This window comes from Notamacropus eugenii, chromosome 5 (assembly GCF_028372415.1).
Source record: "Notamacropus eugenii isolate mMacEug1 chromosome 5, mMacEug1.pri_v2, whole genome shotgun sequence".
Lineage (NCBI taxonomy): Eukaryota > Metazoa > Chordata > Mammalia > Diprotodontia > Macropodidae > Notamacropus > Notamacropus eugenii.
The window spans coordinates 337,424,428-337,443,443 of record NC_092876.1 but is presented as its reverse complement, the minus strand read 5'-3'; the positions used below and the strand labels follow the sequence as shown (position 1 = coordinate 337,443,443).

General features: G+C 37.8%; 1 protein-coding gene across 3 annotated transcripts in view; it reads right to left on the bottom strand.

Annotated features, from left to right (window-relative positions):
• The window catches only part of SNX4 (sorting nexin 4), a 92,866-nt gene that overhangs the window by 66,749 nt on the left and 7,101 nt on the right, over positions 1 to 19,016 (bottom strand). For all 3 annotated transcript variants that reach the window (XM_072613740.1, XM_072613741.1, XM_072613742.1), the window contains exon 2: positions 2,887 to 3,008. In XM_072613740.1, coding sequence (XP_072469841.1) covers positions 2,887 to 3,008 — 122 coding nt within the window. The remainder of the gene's footprint in view (positions 1 to 2,886; positions 3,009 to 19,016) is intronic.

The window sequence follows — 19,016 nt, the reverse complement described above, 5'->3', positions numbered from 1 at the left end:
CTTTTTGAATAAACAAATCTATTGCAGCTAAGACTAGAAAGTAAATAGTTAACTGGTAGAAAATATTTGGAGCAAGTTTTTTTGACAAAGACCTCACTTACCAGATATATATGAAACTTATATCAGACTTACAGGAATAGGAGCCATTCTCCAGCTGATAATCCAAAGATATCAACAGGCAGTTCTCAAGGGAAGAAAGCCAAGGTATCTAAATACAGCCATATTTTTTTAAAAATGCTACAAATCACTAATCATTAGAAAATTGAAGATTAAAGCAACTCAGAGGCTCCACCCTACAGCCAACATACTGGCAAACTGACAAAAGGAAAACATTGGAGGGGCTGTACTAAAACAGGCTAATTGATGCACTGCCAGTAGAGCTATGAATTAGTACTGCCAAACTGGAAAGCAATTGAGAATTACAACCAAGATGTTACTACAGTGTGCATACCCTTTAACCAAGCAATACACAGTAGGCCTGAACCTCAGAAATCAAAGAAAGAGGAAAAGGTCCTATGTGAAAAAAAATATTTATAGCAACTCTTTTTTGTAATAACAGAGAACTAGAAACTAAGGAGTATACACTAACTGGGGAATGGCTGAACAAATTTTAATGTGTTAGTGGAAAATTACTATGATGTAAGAAATGATGAAAGGGATGGTTTTAGAGAAATCTGGGAAAACTTCTATGAATTCATACAGAGTGAAGTAAGTAGAACCAGGAGAACAACTTATATTATAATAAGACCATAAAAAAATGAACAATTTTGTAGGACTTAAGATGATCAGCCATGATATACCTGTGACGAATAATGCTACCCACCTCCAGAGGTGATGGACTACATATGCAGAATGAGACACACATTTTTATATGTAGCCAATATGGACATTGTTTTGCTTGATTATATATACTTATGAAGGAGAAGGTGGGAGAAAAAAATTAAAAATATATATGTATATGTATATGCACATAAAGATACACATACAAACACACACACATACTAAAAGTAAGCCAGAGAATAAAACAGAAATCTCTAATTATATAAAGGAATATATTACAAGTGTTAAATAATAAAATGGGAAAAATGAACAGTAAATATAGCTTCTGTATTAAAAATGTACAAGAATTCTTAAGATACAACCAGTCTTCAAAAATATTCTTACGAAGTTCAACTGACAGCAGGCTCAAGCTCTGTATACATTTGGGCTAACACCAAGGTCAAATTATTTTATTTCAGTGCCAGAGGATTGCCAATGCACTGACAAATAAATAGTATACATCATGACCCAGGAACATTACAATTGAGATGTAGTATGCCTGCTTTCAAATGCTAATTAAAAACATATAAATTATAACTGATTATCATATGCACCCTATGGGAATCTTTTTTAAATGGAGTCTACACTTAATTGCATTTTATTTAAACTGGTAAGAATGAGTCCTTAGTAAAATGTTCATGTAGCTTCCTACTGCAAAAAATTGTGTACCTGGGGCAGGAGTAGGCAAGTTGAGGTTAGCCACTGGAAATATAAACACAAGAAAAAACTAGTGAAGAAAACTTAGCTACTGGTTACTGTAGTCATTCATTTAACGTTTACTGTACTTTATGTAAGACTCAACCTTTAGTAATTTTAGGATAAGGATTAGTTTTTTTTTTCCTATATAGGATATTGTTAACCTTCTTAAAGTGCTTCCCCCTCCTAATCTGGAGACATAGTACACACATCCGGTTTCTAACAAATTTCAACAGCTTACTCAGTGGAGTAAAGCTCCTATCCCCTATATCCTCCCTATTCCATGCTACTTTAGGAACTTTCCTTATTCTCACACTTACTTAAAAAGAATGCTGGATTTAGAAGTCAAAAAACCTGGATGAAAATGAGACCTCAGTCTATTAACATGAAGTATTTCTATACAAGTACCAATCTATTTCTTAACATCCAACATATAAATTAACATGAACAAAACGTCCTGTACCATGCTGAGATTGAGAAGAAAGAGAACAAAAATGATTCTTCAGACCACTGCATTTCCTTCTTAGTGGGCAAGACATTTCAAGTGCTTTTCAGTGAATCCCTTTCCTATTAAGCCTGTCAACTTAAATGGTATCAAACCTATACATAGGAGGTAGTATGGTACAATGGAAAGGGCACTAGTGCTGGAGTCAGAGGATCTGGATTCAAATCCCAGTACTGACAATTACAGTTGGTATAACCTTGGGAGAGTCATTTAACCTCTGAGGTCCTTTCCACCTCTAAACATAATACTGTATCATAGGCTACATCTCTTTGTAGCTTAGCCAGAAAACCCAATAATTTTGTATTATTACTATAGAAAAAAAATGTGTTAAAAAAAAACGTTTAATTTTTAGAACACATTCTGGGGACCTTTCACTACCAACAAAAGAATAAATTATCCAAGAGTTGTTATTTCCTTCAGGAAACACATTAGCTAAAAAAAGGCTCAGCTGCTTAATCCTTAGAGATTTTCCTTCATTATTTCTTCATTTTTACCTTTTTGTCACAACTAATCTAAGCCCTAATTAATCTCTCTTTGTTTCTACAAATTTCTACCTGACACACTTTAAGACTTCTATTTGTAAGCAGATCCATGCTCCAATTGATGACTAGCACTCTTTCACATATGACTGGAACCAGGTCTGAGCAAAATATGTATATGCTAAGAGATTTTGTCCTCATATAACCCACTCTACACAAATCAAAAAAAAAAAGAAAGAAAATTTTCCCCACAAAACACTAACACTCTGAAAAACATGCTAAAGTATTAAAAACAAATCAAATAGTTAATTGAAATAGTACATCTAAAAGATACTTTTTTGTTAACTGCTAAAAGAGCACAGACTTAGTAGAACTTTTATAACCCACCTTGTCTCAATGAGGTAAGCTGTATAAGTTTCTTGCATGTTCATGGCATTTCTTCCAGTCCTTTTTTCTGCTTCTGAAACAGTAATTTCAATTTTCTTCGACCAAAAACTACCTTCTGTCATCTAATCAAAAACAAGAGGACAAATAAAACTTTCACACTGGTCACAAAGAAAAAATGAAAATAGAAACATAGTAAAGTCATTTTTGAGACTAAGTATAAATAAAAACCTTTCAGATTATAAACATAAATTTTTCAGACCAGTTTGTTTCATCTTTTATAAGAATAACTCTTATGAGTCAACACTCTTGGGGAGGGACAAGATCAAAAGAGAGAATAGAAGCAATGGAGGGCAGGATAGGAAGGAGGGAAATATAGTTAGTCTTATACAACATGACTATTATGGAAGTCATTTGCAAAACTACACAGATTTGGCCTATATTGAATTGCTTGCCTTCCCAAAGGAAATGGGTGGGGAGGGAGGGATGAAGAGAAGTTGGAACTCAAAGTTATAGGAACAACTGTCGAGTACTGTTCTTGCTACTAGGAAATAAGAAATACAGGTAAAGGGGTACAGAAAGTTATCTGGCCCTACAGGACAAAAGAGAAGCTGGGGACAAGGGAAGGGAGGGATGTTAGAAGAGAGGGCAGATTGGTGATAGGGGCAATTAGAATGCTCGGCGTTTTGGGGCGGGGGGAGAGGAGAAATGGGGAGAAAATTTGGAACCCAAAATTTTGTGGAAATCAATGTTAAAAGTTAAATAAATAAATAAATTTAAAAAAAAAAAGAATAACTCTTATGCCCTTGTTTTTGGCTGATAACCTATTAGCTCTTCTCCCCTATCCTCCTCTCTCCTCTCCTGTCCCCACAAGGGGTACCATGCCCTTACCTGAGTGTGTTCTGCCCAAAAGAAGGTAAATTTTGATAGCTGAAACCTACCAAGTTACCTTAGGGTTTACTATCTGGATTTTTTTCTTAAAGATCATGCCTTAATCCAAATTCACTCTGGTTCTCATAAATTGGCCAACAATAGGTCCTTGCCCAAGCACTACTTAATGGTTATTTTGGGGCCCTGGTTGGCTCAGAGTGAAAAGTAAATACTAATTGTTTCTCTTTGGCTAGGAACCCAGGGGGTCTTTCCCTACCAGTTTGACATATTTTTTTTAAAATTAAAGGGGCCATCCCTTCGATCACTTCTTAAATAGGCCTTGCCTCACTCAAAGTGAGAGCTGGGAAAGACCTTAGCTTAAAAAGGGAGACATCTCCCACTACATCCTGGGCCATCTCAGTCCTCCTGATCCACATCTGGCCACCAGACTCAGATGGTTCTGGAGGAGTAAGTGAGGCTAGTGACCATGCGCAGCCCTCCCTCACTTAAATTCAATTCAGTTTCAAGTCATATCATCATCTTCCTGGTGTCATGAGCCTCTTCAAGAATGAAGGACCAACCAGACACACACACACGCATGCATGCACACACCTGTCAGTCATGTTACTATCATAAATGGATTAGATATACAGTAAATTTTTTTGAAGCCTAATTATCACTTACCATGTTTTCAGTTACTAAAATGATTCAAATCACTGACCAAAATTAGAAATTCTCTTTATTGCTATGAAAGTGTACAGAGAAATATATATATCTTCCTGGGCCTAAAGTTGATAAGATTTGTCATACCGTATTTACAAAGGATAAATGATTTTTACAGGTATCCGTTTTAAACTTATTAGAGCAATTTATCTTTCTTCACAACTACAATAAAAATTGGGACTCACAAAAGTTAAGATAAAAACCAGAAAGGAAGGTTTCCTCCTTTCCCCCCAAAATAGCTTAACAATCAGGGTAGTCTTAAATTCCAGTAAGTTTTTGCAGATTGTGCTATAACATTTAACAGGGTTAAGTCACTGAACCCACTCTGGGCATCCTGTCATCTGCTCTCCCCATTCTGAAATTTTGTCCTGGGGCTAAACTGTTCTTACTGGTGAGTACAAATGCAGTCAACCCACTGTTATCTTCCTTGGAAGTCTCCAAAACACGTTCCTTCCCCAGGAAACTCATTATTAGGAAATTTCATTATTCTGTAAGACTGAATACACCTGGTACTCAATATCTCATCAGTACCCTCTGCCCTTCTGATTACACCCTCTGCCTGGAGCGTGGGCTTGGCAATAAATGTGTAATGACTGACTGTTATCCTGTTGCCAGCAGGAAGGACAAAAGGTACAAAGGCATAGTAGTGGGAGATGCAGTATCAAAGATGGCCAATTTGGCTGGACCACAGCATCTGTACAGAGCAATAACGCTTCAACAAGGCTAGAAAGGTATATGGGGTAAGGATGTGAAAGACTTTAAATGCCTAACAGGAATATATTTGATCCTGAAAGTGATCAATGCATGAGTGAAAAAAAATGAATTTATTAAGTGCTCAGTATGTGCCAAGCATTGTACTTAAAACTGAGAATAAAAACAAAAAAACTAGTTAGTCCTTTCTTTCAAAAAGTTCACAACGGGTAGAGACAACACATAAAAGAAAGTTTACTGGCAAGGCAGATGAAAAAGCCCTTAAGTCCTAAGGGTGCAATAGCAGATCAGATGGCAAGGTCCAGGGGTGTTTAGGAAACAGAGGCAGGGCTTGGAGGACTTTAGGAGACAGTGAAAGGCCAAATGGTAAGGCCCAGAAAACCTTCATGTTACCTGAAGGATTACAGTTGGCAACTCCCATCTAATCTAAACCATATGAAGTAAAGGAAGGAGGACTCCCTATCCCTCCAACAGTAGCAGATCTTCTGGACCCCAAGCTGTGCAAGATGGGTTCTGGGAAGTATCCACTAGAATTTACTAAGGGAGTGACATGGTCAGTCTTGCATTTTAGAACAGTTAATCTGGCAACAGTGTGAAGGATGGACTGCAGAGGGAAAGAGACCTGAGATGGAAGATCCATTAGGAGGTTATGAAAAATGCCTAGGATTGTACTCTCCAGAGTAAGATAGGCTGCAATCCAATCTCAAGGAGATAGCTAATCATGTGTTTGTCTCCTACACAACTACACTCTCCCACATATGCCATCACTCAATGCTCCCCCACTTTGCCTGCTCCCACCACAGGTCTCCACTCTAATATAACTAGGATCCAGGCACCTATAACAGGTAAAACTCTTTGGCTCTCAACATCATCTCTATACCCTTCCCTTCAGGTCACCTCATAGCTACAGCTGGCACCACTGAGCAGGCAGACTCTGCTCTGGGGTTTCTGATGGGAGGGCATGATCATTCTTCTAACCTCCCAGCTTTTATTATTCTTGATCCCTGATATTATCCTTGACTCCTCACCCCTACATATTCTATAACTTACCAAATCTTGCCATTTCTACCTTCACGACATCTCTCTCATCTACTCTGTTCTCACTGCTTAAAAACTCACCAGTTCCTCATTACCTCACCTGGATTACTGCAATAGACTCTTAATTGGACTCTCTACCTCAAACAGCTCTCCTTTCCAATCCATCTTCTACAAATCCCCCTGTGTTTTCTTCCTAAAGTGCAAGTCTAAACCACATCCCAGTTCTATTCAAATTCCATTGGCTCTGAATTGACTCTAAGATCAAATGCTGAAATAAGTAATAATAATAATATTTAGCTCATCCTTTAAATGTTTTAATTTAAATGCTTTTTGCAAAAAATTTTATGAGGCCACCATTGGAGAACGCAGAGAGGAGTTACACTGCAGTGGATGATCTACAGAAAGAAATCGAACAAGAAGAAAGAGAATAAACACAGAGCAATTACGAAGACCTAGGGAAGAGAGAGTACATAGAAGAGGGCGACTAACAGTGTCAAATGCTACAAAGAAGTCAAGAAAGATGAAGACTGAGAAAAGACCGTCATATTGTGCAATTAAAAGAACAATCATGACATCAGAAAAGCCGATTTCAGTTGAGTGAGGTCAGATGCCAGACTCCAGAAAGTTTAGAAGAGTGTGAGGGTGTAAAGTCTATCAAAGAGTCTGACTGGGAAAGGAAGAATATATATGGTGAGGGAAAGAAAACAATCTGCTGCAGAAGATGAAAGGGGATGGCATCAAATTGCCATGATGATGGGTTGGACTTGGAAAAGAGAATAAAGGATGATATCAAGGGGTTATGAGACAAAGAGAGGAGAAAGCATATTCAAAGTTCTCTTCGAGTCTCATACCCCAATCCTACATGGACCCTATTAACTTCTCAAGCTCCTACCCATCCCATTTCTCTATCTATTTCTCACTGCCAAACTTCTAAAGATATATTTATAATGCCCTCTAGATCACCACCCATTTACTTCTCAACCCCATTCTCCTAGTCATCCATGTTCAAAACATCAGTTATCTTTGGATATAAGGGATGAAAAGAAATAACCAACTAGTTGCCAAATCCTGTTGATTCACCCTCCAAAATCTCTTAAATCTGTCTTCATCTTTTTATTTTCACTCTCAACATCCTGTTGTGAACTTTGTAAACTTGAGGAAATAATCTTGAGGTTAAGAGTATGGGAAATTAGTGATTATTCCCCAGACCACCAAACCTTCTTCTAGTCAGGTCCCACATAGGTAACATTGAAAGGAACAGCCCTTGTGGAGAAGGAATCTTCCATCCCTGCCATCACCAAGTCAAATGCCACCTACAGGTAAATCCAGAACCCTGTGAATGGTACCATTCTCAGACCATCAGCCCAGCCCCAAAAGCCATTATCCAAGAGAACAATCCTTGTGAAGGGGCTTGATCTCCCCCATTATCACCAATATCAACTGCTAATTACAAGCACTAGTACTCTTCAAAAATGAAGGATAAACAATAAACAAGCAGGTGCTGCAACCCCAACTCCTAAACAGCTACAGTTACTCAAAACCCCCAAAAGAAAGTTTTCATGACCAAAGTCCTCAACACTGTCAAACAGTTCAATATCAGAGCCCAAGATGGTTTTATTAATGTAAATGACAGTAAAGGAAGGTGCCTTACCATTTGCTTCACCACTGAACCCTAAAGACCACTGGCAGGGCCTTTTTATCTGACTTGCAATAGAAACCTCCACATCTGTTATCTCTCCCATTATAAACTTCCTTAAGGACAGACACAGTCATACTTATCTATATCCTTAACTCTGTAAATAAGCATTTAGGGGAGGGGAGGAAGAAAAAAGGAGTATTTATATAGGACCTACTACATGCCAGGTACTACGCAAAGTATTTTACAAATATTATCTCATTTGATCCTCACAACAACCTTGGGAGTTGGGTAGATGGTATGATTACCCCCACCTAAGAGTTGAGGAAACTGAGGTATACAGAGGTTAAGTGACTTGCCCAGGGTCATTAGCTAGTGTGTGAGGCAGGATATATGAATGCAGGTCTTCTTGACTCCAGGACCACTATATCTATCCACTGTACCACCTAGCTGCCTTTAAATAAATGATTCTAAATTAATTCTAAAAGTCATTTTGTATTCTACCTCTAGCACCTAGCACTGTAATACATGTGAGTTTAATAAATGCTTTTTTATTACATCTTGGCTATTAAAATAGCCTCTTTTCTCTTCTTACCCAACCCATACATAGACCTAATTTGCCACTCTCCTGATTACAAACATTCAGTGGCTCCCCACTGCCTAGCTAATAAAATTCCAAACTCCTTGTCTCAGCACTCAAGACCTTCCACACACTCTAACTCACTTTGTCTCACATTATCTGCATTCATTTGCTCTATACTCCAGCTAAAATGAACTACTCAGCCTTCTTCTCCAGCACCATTTAAGCCATTCCCCATCCCTGGAATATCTCAACTCTATACTATTCCTCCTGTAAGACCCAATTAAAATGCAACCCTCAGCACTGGGCCACCTTCTTTGGTACTATCAACAAATCAAAAGTACAAATTTTTTCCCTCTTTGAGCTCTCAGAGATACTTTGAACCTTTCTCTCTCTAGCATTCTACCCTGCATTATATTTCTCAAATTTAATCCCTTCTACTGGACACTGAATTCCTCCAAGTCAGGAAGCAGGCTTATTTTTCAGCCTCCATATATAGGACAGTGCTTAGCATACAAGAGGCACCAAAGTAGTTGTTGAATCCAATTCAACTGGAAAAAAAAATTGAGTACGGAAAATGAGTAAAAATGGAAAAAAGGCAAAACTGAAGCTTTTATTGGCAGACTTTACTTCAGGGGCCCACAAAAGGATGGAATAGAACCAGCTGCAGGAATCTAAACACACTAAAAGTGCTGGAAAATCAGTTTTACCAAAATTAAACTGAAATTTCAAGAAATCAAAGAAATAAACTTATTTTTCTCTTATCAGAGAAATAAGTCAAAACTATTACAGGATCACCATGACCAATTTAGAGTTGGTAGAGATCTTAAAGGTCATCTAATACAACCTTTTTATTTTATAAAGTATCAATCAATCAAAAGGCACTGATAAAGGGAACAATTATATGATAAGCACTTTGCTAAGCCTAGTATGGTCTCGGTATAATTAAATGACTTGCCCAAAGTCTCAAAGATGGTAAGTGAACTCAGTTTCTCTGTTTCCAAATCTAGCATGAGTTTGGTTTTTTTTTTTTTTGGCTAGCTGCAAATAACTGATTTTATCAAATGTACCTAATTACTAAAGAAACCAATCACTCTGCATTCCAGAAACATATGACTGAATGAAGGACTGCAATTATCTATAGGGACAAATAAGGATGAGATATCATTTTACTGTAACATGCCATCCAATTATACTACTGGGGAAAATAGCTAAAATACCTCATTCTAAAAACATTATGGCATGAAAAAACTGCATGTTATAGTAACATTGGCAGTATTAGTGGATGTTATGAACCCCACTTTATGTGATCCTGAAGCATAAAAATCAATATTGAAAGAACATGTAATAATGTCTATGTTGCAAGGAAGACAGAAAAAATTTTGATATGGCACTACCTGCTTCCATAGAATTTACAGTTTTGTGTAACACACATGCATAAGTAACCATATTACCAAATAATGTATGATACATAAAAAAGATGGAAGGGCAAATCTGTGATGTCATAGAAAGGAAATGTAAATATCAATTGTAAATATGGAGGCAGACTTCATCAAGGTGACATTTAAGGTGGGCTTGAAAAAATACATAGAAGAAATAGAGAAGGTACATCACCTACTTCTTCACAAAAGTTACGTCTTATGAATCTTCATATAATGCTTGACTGTTAAGGTATCAGATTGCTAAACTTTTTTTCTATTTTTTTTTATTCTTTATTATAAAGTATGGCTCTCAGGGGAGAGGAATATATTGGGAAATACAGCTGATGTAAAAACAAAAGCTATCAATAAAAATTTACTTTAAAAAGAAAAAGGGAAAAAAGTTCTGCAAATTAAAAAAAGAATAGGTAAAACTTTAAACAGAAAGAGATGGAGGTCATTACAGACTAATGAATGCTGATCAACAGCAAAGAAACGGAAAAGCATCGAGTATATACAGAAGAGAGAATCACATAGTTTAATCTGGCCACAAACTACAGTACATGAAGTGAAGCAGTCTGAGACAAGGCCAGACAAGAAGTATGGTGACAGGTTGAGGAGGACCTCAAAAAAAGATTCTGTGGGGTTCTTTTTGGGGGAGAGTTATAGAGTAATAAGTTTAGTTTTAGGCATACTGACTTTGAAGTTCCAATAAGAAAGAAAGAAAATAGAGTAGATCATTAGAAAAACAAAACTGGATATATGGGAAGAGGTGAAGCTATATATACCTTACTACACCTAAGCAAATATATGTAGTATAGTAGTAGTAAGGATAGAAGAAACTAAGAAAGTACAGTGTAACAGAAGTCAAGGTATACATGAGTGTCAAAACTACAGTGGCAAAAGAAGATGAAGACTAAAAAGCGTAATAAGGAGGTGAGTAGATTTGGTAATAAAGAGGGCATTATGTTTAACATTATGGATAGGTCAAGGAGAATGAAGACTTTTAAAGAAAGTATTAATGGCTTTTAAGAGAACAGTTTCAGTAGAGTGATGGTGACAGAAGTAAGTGTGAAGGAGACTGAGAAGAAATATAGGCAGTAATTACAGGCTGTTCTTCCTGGTAATACAGCAATGAAGTCAGAATTGAGAAATGAGATGTCAGCTAGAGAAAGGTATAGAACTATCAAGGGAAGAACTTTTAGAATAGGAGAAACTTGAACATGTTTGTAGGCAATAGGGAAAGAACCAGCAGTAATGAACACATTTTAAAGTTTCCTCATCTATAGAATAAGGAGGTTGGATCAGGTAATCTCTTAGGATTAAGCAGCTCTCCTACATCTTCCAGCTCTAGGGCCTAAAATGAAGGAATGAATAATGAGCAAGGTCAAAGAGAAAATGAAAATATAAGGAATCAAGAGCAGTGGGAGAGTGAGCCTCGAAAAGAAGGGAAGCCACACCATCCTCTGCAATCAAAAGGAATCAAGTTTCAATGAGGCCAGTTTAAATGGTTCAGGTTAAAAAGTCAGGAAGTTCACGGATCTCAGATCAAGTGGCTTGGATCCCATCTCAGTAATGCTGGAGGTAAGGCTGTCAGCTGAGAATCAAGAGAAAAGGATGAGAAAGGTAGAGTGCTGACAAAAATGTTTACAATAGTTGCTACAGGGAAGTATGCTTGGGAGTGCATATGAGATGAACTGCTTTGTGTCACTTACTGTCCAACTGAATGAGTGAAAAGCAATTATTAAAGCATTAGTTAATTATAATGAATTTAAGTTCCTGTCAGAAAGTAAGCTCCTTGAAAGCAGCGTCATTCTTTGTATTTGTATCCCTCAGTTTATCAGCACCATGCCAGGAAACTGAATTGCTTCCACTTAAACTGTCTTAGGAATTAGGAAGATTCTGAGGATCACCTGGAAGGAGAAGGTATCAGACACTGAAGTCCTTGCTCAAGCTGAACTGCCAAGCATTCAAACTATGCTTCAGAGAGCACAACTTCCATGGGCTGGCCACATTGTTCGAATGCAAAATATATGCTTGCCAAAAAGACTATTTTATGGAGCAGGCGATCACATGGTGGTCAGAAGACGCGATAGAAGGACACTCCCAAGAACTTTAGATTTGACTGTGCAACACGGGAGACACTGGCATAGGACCACGCTTCATGGGGTACCCACATCAGAAAGGGTACTGTGCTCCATGAGCAAAGCAGAACTGAGACAGCACAAAGTAAACAGAGGATGTGCAAATTTGGAGTATTCACCCCAAATATTCACACAGACTATCTGTATCCAACCTGTGGTAGAGCATTCCAAGCTCATATCAGTCTGATCAGCCACAGTCAGACACAATGAAACTTCACTTTATCATGGTGATGTCATTTTTGTCTTCTTCAAAAATGAAGGACAACAACGAACCAACCATCCCTACAGCATACAATGGTACCTGGCATAGCACAGGTGGTTAATAAATATTTGATTGTTACTTGATTTGTCAGGCTCTTTTTTCTATTCAAGGTACATCGTCAAGAGCTGGGAATACAAACACAAAAGTGAGAGGGCACCTGCTCCCCATGAGCTAACAGTCTACAATGGAGACGACATACATATATATAACAGTGATAATCTGGGAGGGGAATGTCTGAGAAGTCATAGCAATAACTTGAAGTATAAGTAAAGATCATATTAGATATGGATATTTCCTGTTCACTTTCCACTCTCTACTTAACCTCCACAGTTAAACAGATTCCTAGATTTGAGTTCATCCTACAACCTCTCTTCTTTCTGGAATGTGTGGCATTCCTCTAAGTCATCTTATGTAAACCTATCATTTCTGCTGCTTGTTCTTAACGTCTTTTAAACTAGAAGTTACCTAATCTCTCTGGGCCTCAGTTTCTATCTCTACAAAATGAGAAACTTCTTTGTCTGTAAAAAGTTACAGTTGGATAGCATAAATTGGCAGCAGATTCAGTCTGTTTCATGATTTTTGTCAACAGCATTCTGCTGTTCACAAATAAGAATGAATGAGGAACGTGACAGGAGTTCCTCTGGATTTGAGGTTAGTATGAAAGGAATGGTGGATGACCATTTTTATCACTACCTTCTGCCCATCTGAGGCAGAGGACATGGAGGGTGAGGCCATGAATGCCCAAATCCTTCACTGCAGGAGGAAATTAAGCTAAAAAATTGCCTCATTTCTCACCTGGCTACACTACTTTGATACTTCTTTGACTTCTCCACCTCCCAGTTGAGTCAAGCACCTCCACCACATTCTCAGCTTCCTTTTGTGTGTTTAGATTGTAAGCTCCTTGAGGGCAAGGACTTTTTCTTATTTACATCCCCAGTACCTAAGAGTGTCTGGCACATAATGGAAATAGTCTATATGGGGAAAAAAAACAAGAACATAACAAAGATGAAGGACCAGGAGAATAGAGATGGAAAGAGGGTCTGAAGATCATGATGAAAGTAAAGAAGACATGTGGGAAAAGTAGAAAATAAGCTAAGTGGGAAGGCAGGAAATTGTGGTCAGGAAAGAGAGTTTCAGACTTCAAGGTTTTAAGCAGTATTGTTTCAAGTGACAGTAAGACAGTAAGAATGACTGAAGAAGGATAGTGATGAAGGTCACAGGAACTGAATACAAGAAACTGATTACAGAGTATTAAAAGGGTTATCAATTCAAACACTGGTGGCTGAATATAGTAGTAAATAAGTTCATTAAAACCACTTAGTGTCTTCATACACAAAATGTCCCTTGACTGAATAACATATTTTACAATAAAAATAACACCTCAGTTTATGAAGTACATGCACATATTGAGAATGAAAACACTTGATGGAAATGAACAGTAAGTCTAAGATAGAAAAACGGATACATAATAGCATAGACACTCTTAAGTGTTTATATTGGGTTGTTTTTGCTAAACACACAGTAAAAGCTTAAAAAGTGTTTCTTTAAACAATACTCCAATTATTAATGAAAAGCTTGCTGCTGTTTGTCCTTTGTTTTTGAAGAGGGCCATGACATCAGGAAGGTGATGAAAAAGTTTATGCCCTTATTGGATGGTGAAATTATGGCAGGAGTGATAACCTAACCCTTCCCCTAAGCAGGTTGGGTTAGGTTTTGTTTTCTTAATAACCATCCTTTGGACCAGATTAGGGCAGTAAATAAAGCTCTAGGCCTGGAGTCAGGAAGACCTGTGTTCAAATGTGGCCTTAGATACTTACTAGCTGTGTGATCCTGGGCAAGTCACTTAACCCTGTTTGCCTCAGTTTCTTCATCTGTAAAATGAGCTGGAGAAGGAAATGACAAACCACTCCAGTATCTTTGCCAAGAAAACCCAAATGGGGTCAAGAAGAGCTGGCCATGACTGAAACGACTAAACAACAGACTAGATTGGCTCAAGGGACTAAAGGCTCAGGCTGCAGACATCCCTTCCTGGCTGGTAGAGTACAACAAGCCAAGAGGAGCTTCAGGCCCTGTCCCTCTAATACTTAGCTGATGGAAAACCACGAAAAGCTCAGCTCAACAAACATAGGCTATTCTTAATGCACATACATATCCTTGCTGAATATCCTTCTACAGCTATCACTAAGTGAATCTCCTTTATGCTGAAACTGCCAGGAGACCTTAAGGTATCCTCATTCTAGTCTCCTGTCTAACATCAGCTATACACTGGGAACTGGCCTGAGCCAGATCCAGTCCAGAAGAGTTGGTATGGTCAGCAGGATTGGAACAGAATGATCTGAATGAAATAGGGGGATATGCAATGTGGCAGAAAGTGAGCCCAGACTGGCTTCATGCTTCAGGAGGTAAGGCTTCTCGAGAAGGCAGTTATTTACAAGAAGCCTCTCCCCATCCCTAGAAGATTAGAGAGTGAACTAACTGCCCACAGCCATTAAGCAAGGGGAGACCAAAGTGAGGAGGCACAGTGTTCTCAAGAACAGAACCTTAAAGATAACTGCAACAAACTGTCTTTTAGAGCCACCAGCTGCATTGCTTCTGGGTCCTTCAGCATGATAATTTAAGCATCCTCCAGGTTCTATGAGAGAATCTCACAGAACTCAGTTTACCTTCAAAGCAACCAGAATGAAATGAATTTGAGGGAATTAAGGATTCTCACACCACCTCCAATCTCAGTAGAAAAGGACAAATGCAGAAGAATGAGGTATGTCCAGCCAAGGCAAGAATAAGAGGCCTCAGTCTCTCCAAATTTTTAATGACTAAAGATCATCATCTAATTGCCTCAGGGAAAGCCAACAGAAACAAGGTCTCCTTAGAACTTTAAGATTTGGATTTGAGTGTGAATGCAGAATATATTACTTAGTTTTGAATGGCTTTTGGCAAACTGAGCAAATATACAGGTCTAGGAATGAGGCTTTGTTGTTTTTTGTATTGCTTTGTATTGTTTCCAAAGCATGGTAGCTAGACATAGAGTTGGATATTCCTTGTCTTGGTGGCAAACACAGTGAGTTCAAAACATCAGGAGTTCCTGGGTTCCAAATAGAAGGAAGAGGAATTTCCTATACTAGTCAGGGTGGCTACTGATAGGTAGGGGAACCCAGAATCTTTTGGAGTTGCCTGAGCCTGTATGAAGCAGATACAAAGATAAAAAACAAAACTATCATGATCCTCAAAGAGCTTATATGTTATTGTGAAAAAGCTGCATAGTTGGGGGTAAACAACACTCAGAGACAAATACAAAATAAATTCATACTAACTTGCAAGGGGTGGGGGAAGCTAGCAGCCAGGGAGTAATCAGAATGGACCTTGTGTAGGAGGGGGAACCTTCAAAGCAGGGGTTCTTAACCTTTTTTTTTAAAGTCATGGACTCCTTTGTCTCTCAGAATAACTTTTTAAATACATAAAATAAAATTCATAGGATTACAAAGAAAATCAAGTATAATAAAACAGAGTTGTTAAAACTTTTTTTCAAAAGCAAGTTCATGAACTCTAGGTTAAGAAGCTCTGCTTAGAGAAAGTAGGAAAGAGTCTAAAAAACAGAGATAAGGAAGAAGGAAATTCCAAATGCAGGTGACAAACTAGAGGAGAGAAATATTGTCATGAATGGGCAATAGCAAATAAGTGAGTTTGGCTGAAACATAAGAGTACAAAGGAGATTAATGTGAAATTAGTCTAGAACAATAGGATGAATCTAGACTGTGAGGGGCTTTAAATGCCAAACAGAGGAGTTAGTATTTTATCTTAGAGCAGGAAACCAATGAAGTAACATTTGTTCAATAAGAATATCAGTTTGGCAGCTATGTGGAGAATGATTGGAAAGGGGAAAGAATGGAGATAACCCAGGAGACAGTTAATAAAAGCCAAAACTAGGGTTTTGCCAGTGGGGAGACAGAGATGGATACAAGAGATGCTGTGGAGATGAAATCAAAAAACTCCCTGAGATGGGGAGAAAATTTGGAACTAAAAATTTTGTGGAAATGAATGTTGTCTAAAGTAAATTAACGCAAATGAAAAATAAAAAATTACTTGGCAAATGATTGGATAAGGAAGATTAAGGAGAGTGAAAAGTCAGGGATTATTCTGAGGTTATAAGCCAAAGAAGTTCTGAAGAGGGAAAGATAATGAGTTCTGCTTTGAACATACTGAATTCAAAGAACACACTTTGAACATACAGAAATGACTACAGGACATGGTATGCAAAGAGGATTTTGTTATCCTTTTAGTTTCTCAGGATCCATGGTCATGGCAATCTCTAGTTTCCAAGTGTTAGATAATAACTCCCAGAATAGTCCCAAGGATTCTAGATAGTAATTCCTAGAATCATAGTGACAAACAGGCCTACTGAGGCTGTGCCATGAGATAAGGGGTGAAATAATGCAATATTTACTACACTTGCACAGAATGATGATATTGCTAAAGGTAACCTGTGAGCTTAATGTTGGCAAGATGCCTTCTTTGTCTGTTGCCCTATAAAGCAAGTGGGCACTGGTCAGTGAGTGGAGAAGCCACGGGGAACCCACAGGAGGAACCACCGGTGACTCATATCGTATGTGCTTTGACCAGCCTCCATTGAGGCTTGAGGGGATTTAGGGGAGTACACAAGCTGTGCCTGTCTCAATTGACCCCATCTAATCTAACTGACACCTGTTGGAGGCTGAAGTCCAAAACCTCCAGTGCCTCCCACGTGTCATCTGTGAAACAAACAGAGATTATAATAGGCAGATGATGATGTAAGCCTGAAACTGTGGAGAAAGCCCCAGTCCTCATGGAGCCCAATTATGTAGAAAAGGGTATGGGGAAACATAAAGGCAAAAATTAAAGTCCCTACTGTCCAAGAGATTTCTATTCAAGTAGCAATAGGACCGGCCCAGACCTCTCTTACCAAAATGTGTAAACCCAGCCCTATCATCAAGTCTGAAATCAGGAAGTAGACTGAAAGAATGGGTAAACAAAAGAAGAACTCCATCATAGCTATTATGGTGGCAAAGTTGCTCAAAATATAACCCAGAAGAAGAAAATGACTCTAAAATATGTAGAAGCAATGCCTCAGAGGGAAAAAAACACATCTTGGGCATATAAACTCAACTAGGGCATGGAAGATATGAAGCAAGAGTTTTTGATTTTTTTATTTTTTTTAACTTAAAAATGTTTTAATAAAAAAAATTAAACACTGAAGGAAATAATTAGAAAAGAAATGAGAGCTATGGAAAAAATAACTGAAAAGGGAATTAACAGTTTGTCACAAGAGGTACAAAACCTTACCCAAGCAAAAAACTCCCTGAAAACTAGAATGGACCAAATAAATAGAAGCCAGAAAATCCTGAGTTCAAGTCTGGCCTCAGATACCTCCTGTGTGACCTTGGGCAAGTCACTTAACCCAATCAGTCTGAGTTTCCTCATCTGTAAAATGAGCTAGACAAGGAAATGGCAAACCACTCCAGTATCTTTGCCAAGAAAACCCAAAACAGGGTCACAAAGAGTCTGACATGACTAAAAATGACTGAACAACAAAACAGAAGTCAATAATTTCATAAAACAAGAAAAAGTAAAACAAAGTCAAAAGAATAAAAAAAAAGAAGAAAATGTGAGGTATCTCATAGCAAAAAAAAAAAGTGTAGAAAACAGATCAAGGAGAAAACAATGTAACAATCACTGGACAATCTGGACACCAGGAACAAAATAAGTATTAAATAAGAACCCATCATATGCCAAGAAATCTGAAAAAAAAAAAAAAAACCTGCCCAGATCTCTGAGAAACAGAGACAAAGAGGAAATAGAAACAATCTACCAATCACCTCCTGATGGAAACCCAAAAATGAAAACTCACAGGAACATCAGAGCCAAAATCCAGAGCTTCAGGTTAAAGAAAAAAATACCGTATGCAGTCAAAAAGATTCAAGTACTTAAGAGCTACAGTTAGGATCACTCACAATGTAGCAGCCACCACTATAATGAAGCAGAGAACTTGCAATATAATAGTTTAGAAAGCAAAGGATATAGGCTTACAACCCATATTTATATGTTTTCTGAAGTGAAAAAGAATAGGAATTTGAGGGGGTGCCCATCAACTGGGGAATGGATGAATAAGCTTTGACATATAAATGTAGTGCCTTCCTGATAGAGGTAAAAGACTCAGAGGACAGAATAAGACAAAACCTTTACAGACATGGCCAATGTGGAAATGTGTTTTGATTGACTACACATGATTGTAATGGATTTTGCTTCTCTGTAGTTCTTAGCTAAGGTTAGGGGTTAGCCTAAGAGGAGGCGCTCAGTTTTGGCTGATTGAAAAAATATAAACAAATGGATGAATGAATGAAAGTCTAAAGAAGTACTTTCTAAAAACCTATAAACTGAATACAAACGAATACAGATCATAGATTTAGAGTTGTTAGAGCTCTTACAGCTTATCAAATCCAATCCTTTCATTTAAAAGATGAAGAAACTGAGGCCCCAAAAAGATAAAGTGACTTGGTTTTGATCAAACAAGAAGTGGCACAGTCAGGATTTGATCCTAGATCTCGGACTCCAAATTCAGCTCTTTTTCCTCTGCATCTTGGTTGATGTAGCACAGTTATAAAATGTCTAAAAAATTTCCTCACAAGACCCAAAATTTCATCAATGAGGGCATTTTCTTTGCTGATAATCAAAGAATTTCAAACATGGTCCACACTTCAGCAAAAAATCTTATTAATTT